General features: G+C 36.2%; 1 protein-coding gene across 2 annotated transcripts in view; it reads left to right on the top strand.

The window, feature by feature from the left end:
• WDR27 (WD repeat domain 27) overlaps positions 1-23724 on the top strand; it is a 77067-nt gene that overhangs the window by 39303 nt on the left and 14040 nt on the right. For both annotated transcript variants that reach the window (XM_070733896.1, XM_070733895.1), the window contains 3 exons: positions 4114-4211; positions 12679-12781; positions 16962-17060. In XM_070733896.1, coding sequence (XP_070589997.1) covers positions 4114-4211; positions 12679-12781; positions 16962-17060 — 300 coding nt within the window. The remainder of the gene's footprint in view (positions 1-4113; positions 4212-12678; positions 12782-16961; positions 17061-23724) is intronic.

The raw sequence follows: 23724 nt of genomic DNA, 5'->3' as shown, positions 1-23724 counted from the left end.
TCGGCAGTGCCATAAATGCCATCATCTTGTTTTTCGCTACTGCACAGAAGCTGGAGTTTTAGCATTGCGCATGCGCACGAGCACAGCATGCGCACGAGCACAGCATGCGCACGCCCACACACTGCATGAGGAATTGAACCAGCAGCGAGGTAAGTCAGAACCCATGCCTGCTAAATACTAGTGCTATTGCTATAATATAAATTAAGATAACTCCTCCAAGTAAGCCATAGGATATGGAAGATTCTGATTTAAGTGTTTTAGAGGGTGGAAGAAACTGCTATAGTAACTACTTTTAAAAAGTCTTATGTGCTTATAACACAAATCAAACTTTGGACTAGAGATTGTGTAGGTAAAATTTTGGATTTGGTTGTTTATCAACCAAATCTTTTAATTTTAGGCTAAATACATTAACACTGAGTTGCTTTGGCAGTATGTGCCAATAGTTTAAGGAATACAGACACACTGGGATATTATCTGACTTATCCCTTACTGTGCTGTTAAGCTCATTAGTCAGGCTGCAGACAGATATCCATCTTGAATGTATTTTTTTCCTTTTTGGTAGCATTGAAACAGTTCCTTAAATGACTTTAACATAGTTTTTTAAATGTTGCTTTATGAGACTGGCCTGTTATAACATTTAACTGTACTGTATTAAACTTTACAAGTATCATTTGTTATATGCTGGCCCTTTCCTCTGTTTTATTTCCCAATGTCAGCAGAATAACGTCTAGTTAGTTAGGAAGAGCTCACTTTGAAATACATCCACGTGGGGAACAAAATTAGTCTTATTTTCATGCAAAATAGAAGACTACAATCCTAAATCAACCCTTTCAACATATATTCAAGTTTTATAGTAAAGTACTGGCAGCAAACCACCATAGCTGTATTAAGCAAATACTTTTGAGAAAACTTTGGGAAGAGATGCTGTTAGAGGCAGAAAATGAAGGTGAAATCCAGCAGATACACATACATATTTGGAATATGTATACATTCATATGTATATATACACACAAGATGTACAATTTTTTAAATAATTTTATTTTTATTTTTATCATACAGACATTTTCACACATTCATCATCTCATTTCTCATTTCATTCTTTTACAAGATCTTTACAAATATATTCTTTATTTATCTTATTGCTTTATTAGTTCAAGGTTGCTTTTTTACTATCCTCCCTTTCTATCTCATACAGCCCTTCTTTCTTCCCTTCACCTTTCTCTTTCTAAACCTACTTTCTCTCCCTCTCTCCTTCTCCTCTTCCCTACGTCCCCTCCTGCCTTCTCTCCTTACTCTCTTCTCCCCTCTTCTCTTTCCTCTCCCTCTCTTTCTTCTATCTCCTGTATATAATTATATAATTTGAAAAAACAATAAAATATAAGTGGGTGGCATAAAAACAAACAAATAAATAAATGGAAATTATATAAAATTATCAAAATTCTTAGCCTTAAAAATTGTTAGTCTTTTACGAAGTATATTTATTTATTGGATTTCTATGCTGCCCCTCTCCGAGGACTCGGGCCGTCTCACAACATATAATAAAACAGTGTACAATTATCTTAAATCCAATTAATTAATTAAAATCTAAAAGCATAAAAATCTGTCATTCCACTCTCAACACATTCATTGGCCAGGGGGAAAGGTTCTAATGGCACCAGGCCTGGTGGCATAAATGAGTCTTCAGACTCTTACACAAGGCAAAGAGGGTGGGGGCAGTATGAATCTCGGGTGAGCTGATTCCAGAGGGCCGGGGGCCCCCACAGAGAAGGCTCTCCCCCTCGATCCCGCCAAACGACATTGTCTAGTTGACGGGACCTGGAGAAGGCCAACTCTGTGGGACCTGACTGGTCGCTGGGATTCATACGGCAGAAGGCGGTCTTGGAGGTATTCTGGTCCCATGCCATGTAGGGTCTTTGCTGTGTGTGTGTGTTCTGTTACGCTACTACAACATATAAAATCCAAAACTATTTTGTTCTTAAAACAATTACTGTAATCCATCTTCAGGTGGGCACAAGATTTGTTTATTATATGATTAGTTAAGTTTTTCTCTCTCTATGGTACACTGATATCACTTCAAGCTCAGTTTTAAGCCCTGAGATAATTTTTCAACTGATTTATCTGTTACTTTTACTTTGTTTTCTTTCCTAGCCTCCCTATTTTTCACATGCCATAAGATGTATTAACCTAGTGTGCATATTCAGTGTTTGGCATTCAATTCAGGGTTAGTGGAAAATTAAGGACTTTATTCAGCTTTAAGAGCGCACATTCTACTTCTGTAGTGGCACTTCATATTTCTGTTCTTGCCCACGATTGTCCCAAATCATCACTGAAGGGTGTTGTAATCTTCTGAAAAAGATCATGATATGGGATTGAATAATCAGTACCAGAATAATATCAATGATTTCTGTTTAATAAAAATAAGATGATTTCTGTTTAATAAAAATAAGAAGCATGCTTTACTTAAATTCAATTTACATTTGAAATGCTATTTTTGTCAACCTCTGGTCTGGAAAAATAGTGTTCAAGATGCCAGAACGTTCAGTAAGAACCACCTCATAGATTCCTGTGCCTGGCTCTTTGGCTAATAAATTTAATGAGACATCCTATTGTCCACTGGACTACACATTGACCTTTGAATCAGAGCTTTGGATGAGAGAGAATGACATTATTAATACAATCCAGGCTCCAGCAAGCCTAAGCACGATTATAAATCCAGTGTTCCCATTTCTTAGTTTACCATTAGCCACAAGGTACTCTGAGTAAAGTTCCGTAATAAATATAGTTCCAAAACTATGTTTCTTGAATGTTTTTTGATTATCCCCAAACCTCAAAAATGTTCCAGTTTCTTTTGAATGCAAGGGATTATTGTCAATTTACCTCAGATCTCTGCTGTAATTTATATTGTTTAAAGCACGTTTAACCTTAATCTCATTTTAATGAGGGATTGGCAAGGTTGGTTAATGCTCTGTGCCCTTTTATAATCTCACATCATGACCCACAAACTTGAACATTTTGTTTTTTAAAAAGGGGAACTCAGTTCTTAGGAGATAGTTAATTCTTACCTTCCACGATTTCATGCAAAACAGGGAAGTCGTGAGATGTCAAACAAATGTCAAAATCTGTTGAACAATTTGGCTTTCTCGTACGAGAATTTGTGAGATTTCATAGAATGATGGAATCGTTATAAAATTAGGTGTGGTCACCTGTTGACCTCCTTAATGACCATCACAGTTTATAACCGTAATTGCAAGTTCAATTATGGTTATAAATCCAGGACTATCTGTAATTTAATTTGTCTTCTTTTCTTCCAACACAGTACCACCAGCATTCCCATTCTGGCCTTATTTTAAGTGATTTTTTAAAAAAGGAATGAAATTTATAATTAAGCAAATAATAATAATCTGGTGTTTTGGGTTTTTCAATGTTTTTAATTCTTCAAATATTTATATGACTTCTTTTAATCAGAAAATGATTAGAAAAGCAGTTTGTTCCTAATAAAGATTTATCTTAAATGAAAAAATATTGTAAAAGAGTTTGAAATATACTTAGAAAAAAACTGATTTTCATTCAACTGCAAAGTAAAATTGTGTCCTAAGAAGAGACATAGATGACTATAAATCAACTTTCCATAATTCTAGAACCATGGTTGACTCATCTTGCTGATGAAAACCTGTTTCAATTCTCAAAATAATGACTGCCAAAAGACAAATTCAAAAAAAAATAAAGCTTTAAGATGGTGGTTGATCTAGGAAAAGAAGCTGTTTTATAAAGTAATTTCATTTGGCTCCAAAATAGTTTTTTACTTTCATAGAGTTGCACTTTGAATAAAATCAATAGGGATTCATGTAATTTATAAATATGATTTATAAACTGGAGTAACAAGATAAGCATCAATGAGCAGAAATAGAGTACTGTACTGTGAAAGTTATATTTAACAATTCTCTGAATGGATGTTTGACATTTATATTGAAGAAAAATATGATTCTTTATCAGTATTGCTGTTTACTATTTTATTTATTTTTGCATATTCTTCTGTGGAATTCCAACAGTGGAAATATTTTCTAAACTATATCTGCTACTATAATTTTAAACTGATGTTTGTTTTTCCTGCAGGGATCATCTTTTAGCTGTCAACCACATGAAGCTTACAACCTCTTTTTAACAGCAGCCATTGGTGATGGCATCAAACTTTGGGATTTGAGAACACTGAGGTAACAGCCAGTCATTTTTCTGTTTGCCATGTTTCCTTTATTACTCTTTACAAATGCTTTTTAATATATATTTTTCTTGCAAGAGTGCACACTTTGAAGTACCTTATGTTTGCAAAGTTATGAAACGTCTGCACAATTTGATGAAATTTGGTTAGTCCTGCTTAGAACCCCTCAGAAATAAGGCAACATATAAATATTTTTGAATAAATAAGTGTTTGCTGGTTTAATTTATCCCCAGGCATAAATTACCTTATGGTTTCTGTTAGATATCATATAATTTAGGGAGTACAAAATTCCAACAATGATTGTGGGGTCATATAAAAGTCAAAATTTTTACTTTGGGGCATTTTGTCTTCCTCAAATGTAGTTGTGCTTTGCAGACACAGCTTCCTAAATACAGCACGCAAACAACCAATAAAGATGATGTGGTTATTTACGCACATGATGAAAAATAGACAGTCTACATTTGTCCTTGCCTGATATTAAACTGGGGAAAAACACAGGAAATATTGCATAGGTTCCTTAGTTTAAACACATTCTCACCAATAAAATCTAAATATTACTGTATTAAAACATAACTTGGTCATGTGATGAAATGCCAGTGACTGGGAAAAAACTCTCATAAAAGTTTGGGGGGGGAGACAAATATAAAAGAAGAAATGTCATCAGTTTGGGGAGCGTGGATATGTGCCACATAAGTCAGACAAATGTGAGTACATGGAAAAATGGTTGTATCCCAATTGGTAGAATTCCATGACCACTTTACTTAAGGATTAATGATTTGTTGGATACAGTTTTGCATTGTATCTGATGAGGTAAATTGTAATCTAAAAAACATAAGTACAATGCAGAGGTGGCTCCCTTCTGGTTCGAACCGGTTCACCCGAACTGGTAGCAAGCTGCTGGTGATGTCACGATGACATCATGGAACCAGTTCTGTTAGTGCCAGTTCATGGACGCCACCATCTTTTGGGAGGCGGGTTGAATTTCCCCCCAGTTTTTTTTCTTCTCCGTATACGCAGAAGCTGAGTTTCCAGCACTGCGCATGCATCGCCATCTTATTTTTGGCTTTGGGGTGGCAGTTTGGCATGTGCAGGGCCATGCAGCATAGGAAGAAGCGAACCGGTAGTGAGGTAAGTTAGAATCCACTCCTGGTGTAATGCATTTCTTCCTCTGAGACAACACATGATTTTGGTTTATTATAACTGAATACAGTCATACCTCGTCTTATGAACCTAATTGGTTCCAGGGGGAGGTTCGTAAGACGAAAGGTTCGTAAGACGAAACATTGTTTCCCATAGGAAACAATGTAAAGTCAATTAATCCATGCAACCAAAAAAAAACCCCGCAAAAAAACCGCTGCTGCCCGGCTATCACCTTTTAAAACAGCCTGGGGGCTTCTCAGCGACCCGCCGAACGCCAAACCCGAACTTCCGGGTTCGGCTGGGAAGCCCCCCAGCCCGGCTGTCACCTTTTAAAACAGCCGTGCGGCTTCCCAGCAGCCTCTGAACGCCGAACGCGGAAGTTCGGGTTTGGCGTTCGGAGGCTGCTGGGAAGCCGCGCGGCTGTTTTAAAAGGTGACAGCCGGGCTGGGGGGCTTCCCAGCAACCTCCTGAACCCCGAACCCGGAAGTTCGGCAAAAGTTCGGGGTTTGGGAGGTTGCTGGGAAGCCCCCCAGCCCGGCTGTGACCTTTTAAAACAGCCGCGCGGCTTCCCAGTTGTCTCCCGAAGCCGAACGCCAAACCCGAACTTCCGCGTTCGGCGTTCGGAGACAGCTGGGAAGCCACGTGGCTGTTTTAAAAGGTCACAGCCGGGCTGGGGGGCTTCCCAGCACCCCCCCGAACCCGGAAGTTCGGCAAAAGTTCAGGGTTCGGGGGGGTGCTGGGAAGTCCCCCAGCCCGGCTGTGACCTTTTAAAACAGCCGCGCGGCTTCCCACCTGTCTCCGAACGCCGAACGCGGAAGTTTGGGTTTGGCGTTCGGCTTTGGGAGACAGCTGGGAAGCCGCGCGGCTGTTTTAAAAGGTCACAGCCGGGCTGGGGGGCTTCCCAGCACAACCCCGAACCCGGAAGTTCGGCAAAAGTTCAGGGTTCGGGGGGGTGCTGGGAAGTCCCCCAGCCCGGCTGTGACCTTTTAAAACAGCCGCGCGGCTTCCCAGCTGTCTCCCAAAGCCGAACGTCAAACCCGAACTTCCGTGTTCAGCGTTCGGAGACAGCTAGGAAGCCGCGTGGCTGTTTTAAAAGGTCACAGCCGGGCTGGGGGGCTTCCCAGCACCCCCCTGAACCCCGAACCTGGAAGTTCGGCAAAAGTTCGGGGTTCGGGAGGTTGCTGGGAAGCCCCCCAGCTCGGCTGTGACCTTTTAAAACAGCCACGCGGCTTCCCTGCAGCTTCCCGAAGCCGAACGCCAAACCCGAACTTCCGCGTTCGGCGTTTGGAGACAGCTGGGAAGCCGCGCGGCTGTTTTAAAAGGTCACAGCCGGGCTGGGGGGCTTCCCAGCAACCTCCCGAACCGAACCCGGGGTTCAGAAAAATTTTGCCTCTTCTTACGAACTTTTTTCGAGTTACGAACCGGCGTTCGGGAGGCTGCTGGGAAGCTGTCACCTTTTAAAACAGCCGGGGGGCTTCCCAGCAGCCTCCCGAACGCCGGTTCGTAACTCGAAAAAAGTTCGTAAGAAGAGGCAAAATTTTTCTGAATCCCGGGTTCGTATCACGAGTTGTTCGTAAGACGAGGGGTTCGTATTTTGAGGTACCACTGTATACACATTTATTATTTATTATTATTATTTATTAGATTTGTATGCCGCCCCTCTCCGGAGACTCGGAGTGGCTCATTTATATTATTTATGATATAATATAACTACCTATACATTGATTATTGACCCTAGTTTTTGTTGTTATGAATGAAATGGCATTATGTTACTCCCCCCTACCCTCAAATTCAAGTGACTTTTTTTTTTTTTAAAGTTGCAATGAATTTAACAAACTGGAACACACTTTTTTATCCTTAAAAAGTCTGAACTGGAAAACATTTAAAGTTAGTGTTACAAACTACAGAAGCAGTATATGAAAGCACACATGGGAGATCTTTATAAATCATTAAATGCTTTGGGAAAAAATTAGTCTGGAAGAACTTGGAGGTAACTCTAAAAAAAAGGAAAAAACCCCAACCCAACAGAATCTTACCCTTTTAAGTAGGAATTAGCACATTTTTAATAACAATAATGGCTTATTACTCCCAGCAAATGTCTAAATATAGTAAACTGAAATATGTGGGATAAAAGGTTAAGTGTATTATACTGTTATGTTTTTTCTATCAGTTGTTTTAACTACTATTCATGAAAAGTAAAAAGTTAATTTTTTTAACAGATTACTTACTTGCTGTCTCTTTGAAATTTTAATTTAAGATTTATGGGTATATGGTAAAATAATTAAAAAGACTATCTGTAATTTATATTGTAATTGTAAATTATATCATATAATATGCTATACTGTTGGTTACTTCTAGAGTATTTGATTTACCCCCTCCTTTTTCTCCCTTTTATTTATATTTCTTCTAGTTTTTATTGTCTGTCAGTACTGTTGACTAGTTTAATTTAACATCATAGTAATATGCTATGATCTCCATGGCAGTTGACTTTGTGGGGCTGATACCCTAGATGGGCTTGTCCATTGGCTATTAAAACAAATTAGTGGAAATTTTAAAATCTTAGTTCCAAATTATGTAAGCACTCTTTATATTAAAAATATAGTATTCACCAACTCCTTGGATGAAAAGTTCTAGTTATGAAGCTGTAGAAATGTTTCAAAATATTCTATCATAGGCAACATTGCTTGTATGCAGGTTTAGGAATATATAAAAAGAGAAATAAGAATGGAGAAATTGTTGGATCACACCAAAATTCTAAATGCATATTTAACAAATAACAACAAAAGAGTTGGAAGGGACCTTGGAGATCCTCTAGTCCAACCCCCTGCTTAGGCAGGGAACCCTACACTACTTCAGACAGATGGTTATCCAACATCTTCTTAAAAACTTCCACTATTGGAGTACTGTATTCACAACTTTTGGAGGCAAGCTGTTCCGCTAATTAATTGTTCTAACTGTCAGGAAATTTCTCCTTAGTTCTAAGTTGCTTCTCTCCTTGTTCAGCTTCCACTCATTGCTTCTTGTTCTACCCTCAGCTGCTTTGGAGAATAGATTGACTCATCCTTCTTTGTGGCAACCCCTGAGATATTGGAACACTGCCATCATGTCTCCCCTGGTCCTTCTTTTCATTAAATTAGCAATGCCCAGTTCTTGCAACCATTCTTCATGTTTTAGCCTCCACTCCCCTAATCATCTCTGTCGCTCTTCTCTGCACTTTTTCTAGAGTCTCAATATCCTATTTGCATTGTGGCGACCAAAACTGAATGCAGTATTCCAAGTGTGGACTTACCAAGGCCTTATAAAGTGGTATTAACACTTCACCTGATCTTTGGTTGACCAAATTCTCCCAGAAATGAGAAGGAATTCTCTCTTTTTTTTCATCCATGGTAGTCAGGTGTATGGTAGTAGTGGATTCTAAAACCCGTTGCTATTGGTTTGCACACATGCACTACTTCTGTACATGCATAAAAGCTGCCCTGAGTGGGTGGGTGGGTGGGCCCCCCCACACCGCTGCTACCAGTTCTAAGAACCAAGCCAAACTGGGGGGCACTCCACCGCTGTGTATAGCCCCTTGGATCTTCATGCCTAGTTTTGAATTTGCACTAAAGGCACAATTACCAGAGTTATATGAAGAAGATAACAGTCTTTAATGCCAATCATTTTTCAGTTATGGTAGTAATGAAAAAGTAACTTTATAAACAATATTCACATGTATAACTTTCGCAGTTCTATAATCATAAACACAGTCTCAATTTCAGTTAGTCACCACTGTATTTATTTGCTGAGTTACCAGGCTCAGTAGTGGTTGCTAAATAGGGAATATCTATACACTACAAGCTTATGGACTGAGCACAGCATTGAGCCACTAGTTCTTGGAGTGAGGATTCAGGACATTATGGTGGGGAAAACCTAGGCAGCCTAGCTGCGCTGGATGGAGTAATTTATCTTTGAAAAATCAGAGCCTGTGGAATCCTTGATGAACCTGGATACCCAGGTTGCTGTGGTGTCCAGAAATGTGTTGGCAGAGTTAAGGATGGCGATTAATTCTATGCATTCTTGGAGATGTCAGATTTCGCCATGATGACACATGTTATTGTAAAATGAACTACCATAGCATATTCTGAGAAAAGTATTCAGGAAGAGAAAAGAGCTAGTCCAAAATTCTGTACCCAGACTGATGTCTAGAACTGATTAAAAGGAATATGCAATTCCCTTCTTAATAACCTTCCACTGCTGGCAGCCTGTTCCTGGAGCCATGTCAAAATGTTGGTTGTGATCTACAGTTATATATATAGCTTGGACCCAATTTATTTGAAAGATCCTATTTCCCTTTATGAGTGAATTTATGCTTTCAAAGTTGCAAAATAAGTCATTCTCTCTGTGTTGCCACATTAGGGGTACCTTCTGCTGCTACTGGAATTACTTCTGTGTTTACATTTTACAAATGTAATCTTTCTCTAATGTGCCACAGGAGGTCAATTCTTTGATGGAATGTTGGAATAAAAATGCAATAAACAAATGGTGATAATTTTTTCAGAAGTGTAATTTTTATAAAGAAAAATCAGGCAAGTCATTAAAGAAATTAGTAGTGAAATAAAGTTTGTCATCTATTTTGAAGCTTATATTACATCAATTTGTAATGCAAAGAGCATAGACATATGGTCAAGCTGGTTTGCTTAGTCTCTCCAGATTTTATTTCGGGTATTTTTGCCTGCTCATAGACTGAATGTGAAAAACTACATACCACTTACCCCAGCCTTTCTTGTAGCATCTCAAAGTTATGTGACAAGGATTTAATTGCATAGCACACCACCAGTAAACCAATTTCTTTGAAACATTTGTAAATACTTTTGCTTTCAGCATTTGAATTATTGATTGCTTCTTTGTTAAGTCAGAAGGGAGGAAAAGATATATGTCCTTCATGATCTATGAACATCTTGATCTATGAATGTTTATCCACAGGGATATATGAGTCTGGATTTCATAATTGTATATTATGAGAACTCTTAGCTTGAATTTCATAATTGTATAATCATGTTATGATTCCACTGTAAAAAGGTGAAAGATGTGTAAAAAGTTTTATTTCTTTTTGAGCCAAATTTCAAAAGCAGCTCAGATAAACTGTTACTTCACAAATAAGATCTACAAGCCTTGGGATTTATTTTATGTCTTTGGAACAGACGAAATGGATTTATATTTCCATAAACCAGGAGCCACCATCCTCATATATAAATCTGAGACCTCCAAGAATGAACAAATTAGCTGTTATTACAATTTAACAAATTCTCATCTATTAATCAAAGAAACAGTATGTGAGTCAGGCTTTGTTTAGAGTTCCATCTATTTCAGACAAAAAAGAAAGAAGATATTGTACTCAGTTATGGAATGCTCAACTGTTTAGTAGTAGGAACATTTATTTCCTTTATTTTATCCAGATGATTTTGTTGAATATGTTCTGCGGCATATAATAGTCACTGTGAATAATGCCTCTGAACATACCCAGCGGAAAGCCTCTTACAAATTTCTTTTGAGATAAACAATTTCTTGCTGAAATAAACAGGGGCCTTGTTTTTCTTGGATAATCTCAAAAAACACTGCAGAATGGAAAGTAAATTATTAAAAACTCATCTTTGCCACCAGGCATGGGGAAACTAACACACACCCCAATTGTCAAGGCTGGTGTATGGTGTGTGATTATTTTATTTTAAAATTGGATTTGTACACTGTTTATGTTGTTGTGAGCTGCCCCAAGCCCTCAGAGAGGGGCGGCATACAACTCTAATAAATTATTATTATTATTATTATTAATTATTATAAAGTGATTAGCTCTTGGATGGGCAGCCACTGGAAAATCCCAGGACCATAGGGTAGACCAGAAGGACTTGGAAAAAGATTGTAGCAAATAGTGTAGCTTCCATATTATTCCCAGAAAGACACTAGTCAAACTAGTCTCAAATAATGTTTCCTGTATTAAATTATTATTATTAAAGACAGTTTTCTAAGTTATTTAATCATATTATGTGTCAGGCTTCAACCAAGAACAACAATCCAGCCAAAGCTCAGTGAGTTATTTGCTTATGCCATATAGACAGAAATTTGCCAGTCTAAACTTATACTATCCTAACCTATGAATATAACCTGGAAAACTCTAGGAAATAGCTATGCTCAATTTCTTCCTCCCTCTATGATCCATCTCCAAACTCTGTTATCTCTTGTCTCGCCCCACCTCCCTTCCTTGGAATGTGTGCTCCCTCCTTCCTGGGAAACTGCTGCATTACTGAAATCCATCACACCACATCCCCCTTCATAGATGCATTCCATTGCATCATAGCTATTAATTAGAGTTTCTTAAATTTATGTCTTAAAGACGTCATGTAGAACAGTGTTGAAAAATTTCTGAGCCTGTATAAGAAACTGAAAATGATATTGGAAAATAAATTGATGCAGGTATTAAATGAAAGATACCAAAACCTTACAACCCGTTCCTCAAATTTGGAAAAGGAAAATCATAGATCTGCATGTCAATTGTCTGTTTTTAGTTATACTAGGAACAGTGGCCGTATTCTAATTTACATTTCTTGAATGTACTTATGTACATATATGACTAAGTATACACATATTCTCTCATGCATCACTACCCTTCTAACTTATGTGTAGTAAAAATTAAATATTAAAATATATACTAGGATTAAGTAAATCAACACCACAAAATATTTGGAAAAATAAAGCTAATTAAATGTATTGAATTTCTCTTCCTAATCACAACATATGTAATGTAATTAGATTTATTTATTTAATTAGAGGACAGCAAATTGAACAAATAGAAATAGTGGAATAGTCCTAATAACATACAAAAGTCAATTCTGCATCTAATACTGCAAATACTAACTAAATCTGAGACAGGTACTATTTGCTTGGGATATTTAACATGAATGCAACTTTTTCTGCTTATGTCTTCCATTAGTTTTATAGTTTGAATATTTATTATGTATAGTTTTATAGTTTATATACTATAGTTGTATGCACATAATACCTTTATAAAATTCAATAACATTTTAATTTTTAAAATCTATTTAAATAAGAGAGTTTAGGTATTTTGTAATACATAAAATACTTAAATTCTCTTAATTTTTAAGCAACTTGAGCATTTTACGGTATATCATATTCAATTCATTCATTCATTTATTGGCTGCCCATCTTACTGTTGGATGCTGATTGTAAGGCAGAGATAAATAGAATATACACCTCATTGAAAAGAATGAGTAAATTTAGAAACAATTGTTTTAAAATTTGTGGTATTTAAATTTATTACATTTCTTCAGGTGCGAGCGTCGTTTTGAAGGTCATAATAGCCGCTGTCATCCATGTGGAATTAGTATTTCTCCTTGTGGTCAGTTCATCGCTTGTGGATCTGAAGATAAATGTGTATGTATAGTAGTTTACTTCTGACAATATGTAGTATTCTACGAGTTGATCATTTTCATTTAGCCACCATTACAATGTGATTTACAGACATCTTTCCAGGAATTTATTTATTAGATTTTTTTATCCCATGTGTACTATTTTTTATAAATAGCTCTACATGGGAAACATAGCCAATACTCCTTCCGCCTTCTATTTTCCCCATAATAACTCTGAGATATGTTGGACTGAGAGAGTGTCACTGGTCCAAAATTACCTAGCTGGTTTTTGTGCCTTTAATCAGCTTATTCATAATAGTATAGAAGTCCTCAATTTAGGACCACAATTGAGCCCCAAATTTATGGTGCTAAGTGAGAAATTTGTTAAGTATGTTTTGCTCCATTTAATGACTTTTCTTGCCACATTTGTTAAGTGAATCACTGCAGTTCTTAAATTAGTAACCCGGTTGCTAAGTGAATGTGGTTTCCCCATTGACTTTGCTTGTCAGAATGTCACAAAAGGTGATCCCATGACTCCAGAACACTGCAACCATCATAAATGTGAGTCAGTTGCCAAGCATCCGAATGTAAACCATATGACAATGGGGATGTTGCAAAGGTCATAAGTGTAAAAAGGGATCATAAGTCCCTTTTTTCAGTGCTGTTGTAACTTTGAAAGGTCACTAAATGAACTGTTGTAACTTGAGCACTCTGGGCACTGCTTATACAAAGTTCTCCATAAATTGAAATTCCAAATTTGCAACACATTGACGACTCTAAACTTTAAACTTTCTTCCAAGAACCATAGCAATACCATTGATTGTTTCTTCATTACTTATTTGACCCCTATGACAATCATTAAGTGTTGTACCACATGATTCTTGACAAATTTATCTTTTTCTTTTATGCACTCTGAGAGCATATGCACCAAGACAAATTCCTTGTGTGTCCAATCACACTTGGCCAATAAAATTCTATTCTATTCTATTCTAAATAAGTAACTAATTGAATACAAAAGAATGCCTTAAAGGTGACTACATCTCCAACATAAAAATGGTAATAAATTATCCTTTTATAATCATCCAGTGAATAATCCAATAATCAGTTTTTTCAGTTTTTAAATAGTATAAAATATATACTGCTCAAAAAAATTAAGGGAACACTTAAACAACAGAATATAACTCCAAGTAAATCAAACTTCTGTGAAATCAAACTGTCCACTTAGGAAGCAACACTGATTGACAATCAATTTCACATGCTGTTGTGCACACTCAACTTTGTACAGAACAAAGTGTATTCAATGAGAATATTTCATTCATTCAGATCTAGGGTGTATTATTTGAGTGTTCCCTTTACTTGTTTGAGCAGTGTACTTCACATTTCTTAAAACCTGAAGACATGTATTTTACAGAGTGAACTATTCTACTTCTTTATTCTATATTGTCATGTATAATTGAAATTGATTTTTATAATGTTTAAATATTCATGGTAGTAAATTGCTCATTGGTGTCTATCAAGCTTTCTTCAATGCAAGCGTTTCCCAGGTTCCGGAAGCCATGAAGGCCCTGTAGACAGTAAGAAAAATAACCTTGACAGAAATATATAAAACTGTTGCCAATAAAGGAGAATATTTGTAGGGTTGAAATAAGTGTACATTGATGGGGTAATGAAAAATCTAGTTTGCAAGAAAACAACCAAGCTCAAAGAGCATCAAACCCCCCTCAAGAACTGTTGACAAAAGAGTCTGCACCATTTTTTAAGTCCTGAAAAACAAGGTAACAGTTGGAAGTTACTCAAGCGGACACTTTTTTGATTCACTGGAATATAAAGAGCAGGAAGAAGGTGTACAACATAATAAAACTCACAAGATTCTGTCATTAAAGCCAGCCAGTCCCAGTCAAAATAAATGGAGATTACTCTGCAGCCTCACTTCGTTATGAGAGTTGGACTCAGATTTTAAGATTCTTCCCAATGGAACGAATTGTTTTTTGTATAGTAGTTATTTCATAACAAATTAAAATTACAGAGTTGTAAAATAAAAAACAACGAATAAGACAATAAATAAAATAACAGCTAGGATACCAAGTTAAACAAAACAAAAATGGCAGCAAGTACAATACAGTATGTGCTTTCTTACCACCCTAGTTATATTTGTCAGTATGAACCAATTTATCTCACTATTTGGCACAGACCAGACAAAACTAGTTAAAGCTTTTTCTGCTTTTTCCCTTTGATTTATGACAACAGAAACAGGACATTAGCAACATTCTAATGTGTCTTCTTTTTAAAAGGACAAGGTTTTTCTGCGGTTGAATAATTTACATAGTTTGAAGATCTTTTCTTAAAATAAGGCTTAGATATTTTCAGTTAAAATATTTACCAATGTTTAAACATAGAATGTTATAGAAGTAACGCAGGAGACTTACATATAAATAGAGTAAATAGATTGTGCTGATATATTTATTGAAACAGGATAGGAATTATTGAAAATAATATGGAAATACTTGAATAGAAAAATGGCTGTTACAAAAAAAAGGTACACCCAATACTTTTCTTTTGTTTGCATATTTTTAACCTTATTGAAATGAATACATAATAGAGATATATAATAGAAATATACATCTACTATGAAACAAGAATAGAATCATAGGATTGGGAGAGACCTAGAAGGTCTCCTAAACCAATGTTCTGCCTGTGCAAGAATACTCCTAGCATGCCGCAAAATGACTGTCCAAACCTTTCTTGAAAGATGTCAATGATGGAGTGCCTATGAACTCAAGAGTCAGGCTGTTCAAGTTTCTCATTGTCCTTTTTATAGTTATGGTGACCAGAACTGGTCACATTTATTTATTTAGGGTGTGTCAGCAAGTCACAGTATTTCAAGTGCAGCTTGGCCAGGACAGAAAAAAAAAAATTACGATGCTCCCTGTGATCTTGACCATTCTCAAAGACTCATTGACTCTTTTGGCAATTGCAACATATAACTAGCTCGTGTTTAATCTATGGTCTTTAAGATTCTTCTTATAAGTACAATGGGTAAGTCAGGCATCATCTAATTAGATGAGTGCAGGTCTCAAAGATGTAAATTCAAAAGACAAACTGGACTTTGTCATTTCATCCAAGAAGCTTCTTCAGTTCTGAGATGAATACAAATTATGTCTGAAAAATTGGTACATGTTTCTGAAAGTAGAGTTATTAAAATATTAGTATAAGCAGTATTAAATAGTACTAGATATAAGGTACAATTAATATCAAACGGTGGTACCTGTAAGTCATTTATGGCTCTTGCTGACTACTTGAACAAGTCCTTGTCATTTTCTTGGCAACATTTTTTGAAAGAGGCTTGCCATTGCCTTGTTTATTTATTATTTATTTATTTATTATTTAGATTTGTATGCCGCCCCTCTCCGCAGACTCGGGGCGGTTTATTAAGGACTGAGAAAGACCATCTGCCCCAAAACTTCTAGCTGGTTTTGTAGCTAAGCCAAGACTTAGATTCATTATCTCCTATTTTCTAGCTGGTACCTTAAACTGCTACAGAAAACTGGTTCTCATTGGTAATGTTAGATGAAAGATATGTGTCTTTGATGAGTAATAATAAAATGTGATCCAAATAGATTTCATAAATGTATGATTTCTGGAGAAGGTAAGTCTATGTATTCAGGGAATATTTTATAGACATTTCTTTTTAAGGGGGGGGGGGATTCTTTTAAACTAAAAGATTTAAAAGAATCAATGCGTTCCAGTAGCTCATAATGGTATACATTGGGAACTTTTATTTCTATACCTTCTAAGTCTCCAGGACTTATGTTAACACTAAAATTCTCATAGTTCTCAAGTTCTGAAGCTCACTGCATTAGTGTCTGTATTGGCTGCAGTTAAGCAATAGAGTGTAGCATTAATAGCAGCTGAGTCCAGGTTGGGCTCAAAATAGTCAAGTTGTGGCTCTGACAGTATGATCAAACCCTTATCCCTTTTCCACGTGTGTGTGAATACATGGAAAAAAGCAAGTAGAATTTAACTTTTATTTTACTTTATTCTCCCCCAAATGTCCTTGAGCAAAGGCAAGCATTAGATTGTTGTTCAGTATTATCTTGTGAAGGGCTGGACTTTCGACAGGTGTACATTTTTTCTAAGGGATTAAAAATAAAAAATCTTGTTCCATGATTGGCTATTGGCAACTTAAAATATGTGTTCTTTTTCAGGCTTATATATATGGGATGCATTCCAGCACCTATTCTTACAAACTGACAGGACACACTGAATCTGTAATCAATGTGGCTTTTAATCCATCATCTCCCCAGGTATTTTTTACTTTCTCCTTTTCCTTATACATTTTGATTTCTGAATGTTTGTTAATCAAATATCGTATTACCTCCATTTCTCAGCATTTTTTTAAAAAATTCCCATTATAATTCCATTGAGGATGAATTATTTTTGCTATTACGGTTAGGTCAAGTTGGTAATATGAAACTTGGTACTGAAAAAAAAATGTATATAATTTCTGATTATCTGGAAGAACAAGGTGTGATCATTGTGACTTTGGACTTTTAAAAAATTTAGAATTGAACATAATCAGGACTACTTAAAGTCTATAGTAATGATGGCAAACCTTTTTTTCCTCGGGTGCCAAAAGACCATACATGCACTCTATCATACATGCATGAGTGCCCACACTCATCATTCAATGCCTAGGGAGGGCGAAAACAGCTTCCTCCACGCCCAAAGGCCCTCTGGAGGCCGGAAATGGACTGTTTCCCAACTTCTGATGGGCCCAGTAGGCTCGTGTTTCACCCTCCCAAGGCTCCAAAGGCTTCCCGGGAGCCGGGGGAGGGTAAAAACGCCCTCCTCCATCCCTCTGGAAGCCAAAAATACCTCCCAGAGCCTCTGTGTGAACCAAAAATCAGCTGGCTGGTACACACATGCATGTTGGACCTGAGCTAGACAACGGCTTGTGTGCCAGCAGATATGGCTCCACGTGCCACCTGTGGCACTCATGCCATAGGTTCGCCATCACTGGTCTATAGCAGTGTTTCCCAACCTTAGCAACTTGAAGATATTTGGACTTCAACTCCCAGAATTCCCCAGCCAGCGAATGCTGGCTGGGGAATTCTGGGAGTTGAAGTCCAGATATCTTCAAGTTGCCGAAGTTGGGAAACACTGGTCTACAGCATGGATGTCAAACTCGGGTCATCATTGCAGTGCCACGTGATGTATCACTACTCCCTCCTTTGCTAACCTGGGCATGGGCATGGTCAGTAAGTGATACATCTGGCCCATGGGCCGCAAGTTTGACACTCCTGGTCTATAGTGATTAGTGACTTGGGGATACTTTTCCATTGGTTGTAAGGAAAAATTGTAAGGTTGTACTTACAATTAAGGTTTTTTTAATTCATCAGTGGCTGAAAATAATTGTTTGTTTAAACTGAGTTCAAATTTTAGAGAAGTAAGAAATATGTGTAATTCCTTGTGACACATGAAAAACTTCATTAAAAAGAAAGGTAAATACAAAACCTCTGATTTCTCTTATTTTTATTTTACTTCCATTTATTCATTTAATAATCAGAAACATATAATATCTAACAACAAAGTTGCATTTTGTAATATTTCAGGAAATTTTTTCTTTAATTTTTTTTTACCAAATTTGGCTTTGTTTCCACATTGGTATTAAGTAATTTTTCTACTCCTATACAGTGTATTTTCGATCATATGAAACATTGAAGCTGTTTTTTTAATTAAAAAACCTTGACCCATGCAGTTCTAACTGTAATAATTAGAGATGGAAAACTTTCATGGAGGGAGCCTATATCTGATATGATAATAACAGCAATATTTCAATCTCAGAACAAAATAAATCCAGTAGAATGTTTTGCCCTAGAGAATAAACTAAATAGCTCCTTCAGTTTTCACTAAAAAGGGTGTTTTATCTACCACCAATATTCAGCAAATTTAGTTTTTTAAACTCTATTTTATTTAGAAAAAAGTTAAAATAGAAATAGAAATTAAAATAGAAAACTCCAACAAATTAAAAAAAAATGAAAGTTTCAAAAACCTGTTAAATTGTTATTGGAATCGACTTGTAGAAAATTTACCATGGCATTTTATCTATTCCAAATCACCCCAAGAATTAAGTGTGATTTGTCCTGCATCAAATATACACGTTTATTTCTTAATATTTTCTCTTATCAATTGTTGTCTATTTAAATATAATAAATTTAGTCTCCATAGTCGGGCTATTTTCCCAACAAAGTACAGATGAAAGTGGTTTTTGGTTAAGTGTGACAAATCCATTCCTCAATGTCCTTCAGTCCTCCTAGGAATAATCTACTATTGTAAAAGAATGCAGGCTTGAACTTGGTGTATGGTGTGGTGTATGGAGTCAGCTGAGTAGATTCTACATCTGTACAATCCATATCTCTTTCCAGACTTTCCAATGGATCTACAACTTTCAAATCATATTCCTTTTGTCAGAGTTTTGTGAATCTAATTTATCTAGAACTACATAAATATTTTCCAGAGCCATTATCATTTTATCAAACTTTTTTTAAAAAAAGCTTTCAACTAAAGGTTGCATATCCTTGGGACATTAGCCACCTTTGCTTGTCAGTAATCTGAATAAATTGTAGTTCCTTTAAGTTAGCCAGGAAACAAAGAACACTAAGCAGAAGAAAAATAGGAAAGAGTATTTTCTGGATATTTCTATTCCAGATTAAAATAAATTTATAAACAAATAAATAAACAAATAAACTCTCAAGTATTTTGCAAATTAAAAATGCAAAGAGCCTGTGGCGGGAGTCCAATATTAATGTAAATCAATCACACTTTCACCATTCAAGGATATGCCCGTGTTTTCAATTTGTCTGCAAAAACAACATTCAATAAACAGGTATAGTTATACATTTTCCAATTTGCACAGAAAAAACAGTGGTAACTTTAATTACAGCTCATGAATCTTGCTTCCACAGGCTAGGAAGGAAGTAATTTATATTTCAGGTGTCCCGAATGATTCCTAAGGGTATGTGCTTCACCCACCACTTTCTCCCCTCTATGGATTCCAGCCAATAAACCTTTAGCTAGTTATGTACTGAGATGCCGTCAAGTTAGTCTGACATCTGATGACAACTGCTATTTTATTGGCTAATTAATTTGCAAATCTTCATGATTGGAAGAATTTTAAAAACAATACTATAATAGGATTGCAAAGTACTCCAATGCACTGCGAATGAAACATAGAGTTTGTGAAAAAACTTTAGAATATGAGGTGGTTTGTTCCACACTTTGAACATTCAAAGGACCATTTTGAGTTTAAAACATTGGAATAATTTGCACACCCTTCTGCAAATGGATATTTGAAAAGTCATCTTGCAACAAGATGGGTGGCAAATAAATTTAATAAATAAAAAGATGACAAGCTGAAAGTGATTTTAAAAATCTTTTTTTGGACAAGAGAAAAAAAATCTATCCAACTTAATTTCAATTGACAGGTCTGTGTGTGTCGATATCTAGAAGTTGAATTCAATAAATGAATATAAAGAAACCACAGTGTTTCCATTCATTGTGCAAGTTTTACTTGGGTACAGCTGACACTGAATGATGTTTGGTTATTGAAGTTTAGTTTCCTTACACTTAGCATTTTGCATCAGTAGTTTTCAGCATGCCAAGATGTCAGAACCAATAACCATGGTATAATAAACATGTCTATTTTCTGTAGACAGCATCTGCCATGAAATAATTTAAAACATTGTATTCACCAAAGTAAGTTTGATCTATTGAATAAATAACGCAGGAGTTGGGATAGCTTCATTCAGAAACAACAGCTTATGAATAAGGATATCACCACTGCAACCACAACATTTTTCTGTTTGACAGTGAAGCATTTCTTGAGGATTTTTTAAAATGCAAACTATTTGTTTTATTTATTACATCTATATGCCACCTAGCATCAAGTGTTACTAGACAGTAATCAAGGAAGATAAAAATTAATGGAATGAAATGAATTATATCAAGGGTAATAGGACATCCATAATGAGAATCTGTTACCATCTTCCAATCATAATCATATTGTCAACGTATAGTCATCCATGCAGGATGTTTTGTTTGTTCCTTCTTATTTTAGTAGCAAAATTTTGGAATATTTTCTAAAATTATTGACTGTGTGGAGTTGTAGTTGCATTTATTATTCCTAGCATTATCTTTTCTGTTTCAGGAATCATGAAATTGTACCAGCATTACTTTTAATCCCAAACAGTTGAGGTCAATTTCACTGTTTCAATCAAAGGAAATAGATTTTTTTTAAAAAAACAGTTCCAATAGCTAAAATATCTAAGTGCCGATTGTTGGCAGCACATACCAATTCTTCTAAAAACCTGCAGGGACTGTGTGCAATATTCCACCTTGAAAGGAAACATCAGGAAGCTGTTTCCTGTGCAAATCTTATAAAAATGAAATCATTCAACTTCAAACTATTGATGGCAAACCTTGTAAAGGTTGACAATGTAAATGACTGTTAAGATTGATTACATGTAGGTTGGAGAGAATGGGCTAATACATTGGAATCTTGTTTTCCTTTCTGCCAGATATTCTAGCTTTCCATGTAAGCTTTAACATAACCATCAATAAGAGATACACAGGGTTTGTTTTCAAAATACTCATTGGCATCTCATATAAGACAAAGGTCCAAAATTCTTAGTCATGCTGTACACAAGAGTTTCTTATATTATACATGCAGGTGTTCAAGCCCAATGATTAAAGTGCACTTTCAGAAGAAATTCATCAATAGCTACTTTATCTGGGATGTTCAAACTAGCTTCAGTGACTAATCCAAAAAAGGTTTTACCTGATTATTTCTCTCATACTACCATAATGGGCTAATGGCAAATATATGTGGCAGAGTGAGGAGTAGATTAGACTAGGGAAATGGCAAAAAACTCTAGTGTAATATCTCCAGTAAGATATATTTTATGAGAAAGTTTGTTCACTGTTACAATCTCTGATAATTAACCTCTGGGCTACAGCATCTCATCCTTTCAGCTTTGTACCAGGGAAGTGTTCTATTTTTTTTCTTCTGTCGAATCACCCTGGTATATCCAAATATGGGAGGAGCTTAATGCTTCCTTTTGCCTCTCGGCCCAACCCCAGGGCCATTTCCAAGGCAGTTAATGAATTTTCATAGCTGAGAAACTATATTCTGTATGTGCAACCTATTTTCGGGTATGGCTAGCTGATGAGGCCACTAGATCTATCCTAGTCTCCCTTCATTTTCAAATTCAGCCAAAATAGGTTGCACATACAGAATATAGTTTGTTTCAACACAGCTTGCATCTGCTGAGCCAGCACTCCACACCCACCCACCAGTATTTATAGAGGGAAGGCAGCTCAGGTCTCGCTGTGTTCGTCCTGGCACAAGGACAAAAGCACCAGCCTGAAGATGACAACTGGGACCTCGTCGAAACGTCACCAGAAATCTCTGAAACTTACATGGGAAGAAACTCAAATATGCCAAGACCTACACACACACACACACACACACACACACACACTAAATTATTATATAACTGGATTACAATATTTATGCACAATCTGCCCATTTAATCAAGACTTCCAAAATTGCCATGCCAAAACTAAAGAGATCTTGATATCACAGCATTTCAACATCTTCACATATGATCTGAAATTTCAGCTATCTTCTAAAATCAAACTCACACATTTCAACAAATCTAATTTTGTGGAGCTGGGGAAGGCTTTTTTTATTACGCACATAGACTTTTTCTTTTGATAAAATACAATAAAGAGTCTTGCTTCTATGTGAACAGGTGTTGTAATGCAACCTGGGGAAACTATTTAAAGGATTTTGGTAGATTGATTGCCTTTCTGACATAATTCATCAAAATATGTTTGCAAACTATTCAAATTGCAATGCAAACACAATTGTTTCACATTGAAAACAGATTTTCACCTTTGCTACTTAACAAGCAAAATCCATCAATTTATTACAAGGGATAAAATCATTCCTAATTTTTTTTTAAAAAAATATTCTTTTGTACCATATCCAAAATTTTGAAGTTACTTCCTTCTTAGAGAAACTATTTGATTTAATCTTCCATATGCAAGAAGTTGCCCAAAATAGAGCCTTATCAAAACAAACTTTCAAGGTCAGCATTTCAGATATTTTGTTCTTTTGTTTCATTCTTCTGCTTAGCAGAGTTATTTTCCTAAGATTAAGCAAGCCTTGGCTGAACCATGAAATCTCCGTTGCATATTAATGTAATGTAATGCAGTTCAATGTAGGTTTTTTTGCATTAATCCAAATGTCTCTCTCTATTTTTTAATATGTTCTTTCACCAACCTGCCATTTCAAAATCCACAAGTCTGTCATCATAGACTAAGGAAAGTTTTAGTTTTCATACATGTTAAAAAAGGCAGCTGTTGAATATCAAAAGTACTTCCAAAAGCATCCAGGGTAGTGGTATAATGTCTGGCAAAGAAACCATTTCCATTCAGCAAGATTTTTTTCCCTCCCGGATGGCACTGTCCCAAATTCATCAAAGATGAAGGATCACGGGGATTCTGTCAAAAATTTGGAGGGATGGGGGAAAAAAACCCCCTTGAAAATCCAGTCAACTGAAATCATATTATGAATAGCGGCATGGCAGTTTTCCAACTGTGGTTTGGAAAAATAGCGAAAGATTCAATTCCATCTTAGTTTCCCATTAAGTGAAGGATGCTGGATGGTAAAATCATTTGACTAGCAGTAGCATTCATGCTTTCTCTTTGGAAAATGCATGGTATGTGCCAGGAATGGGGAATCTAGCTTAGCCGAAGGCTGAATTAGCTCCAGGCAAATTCATTGGGGCTACAGGCAAGAGTCCTGAATGTGCTTTTCCAGAGCTATTTTATACATTCTCGGTCACTCTCTTCTTTCCCTCCATTGATACTCATTTTATTCACACCTAGCTTGTTTTTACAAGC

This window comes from Erythrolamprus reginae, chromosome 1 (genome assembly GCF_031021105.1).
Source record: "Erythrolamprus reginae isolate rEryReg1 chromosome 1, rEryReg1.hap1, whole genome shotgun sequence".
Classification (NCBI taxonomy): Eukaryota; Metazoa; Chordata; class Lepidosauria; order Squamata; family Dipsadidae; genus Erythrolamprus; species Erythrolamprus reginae.
This window is presented reverse-complemented; position numbering and strand designations above follow the sequence as displayed.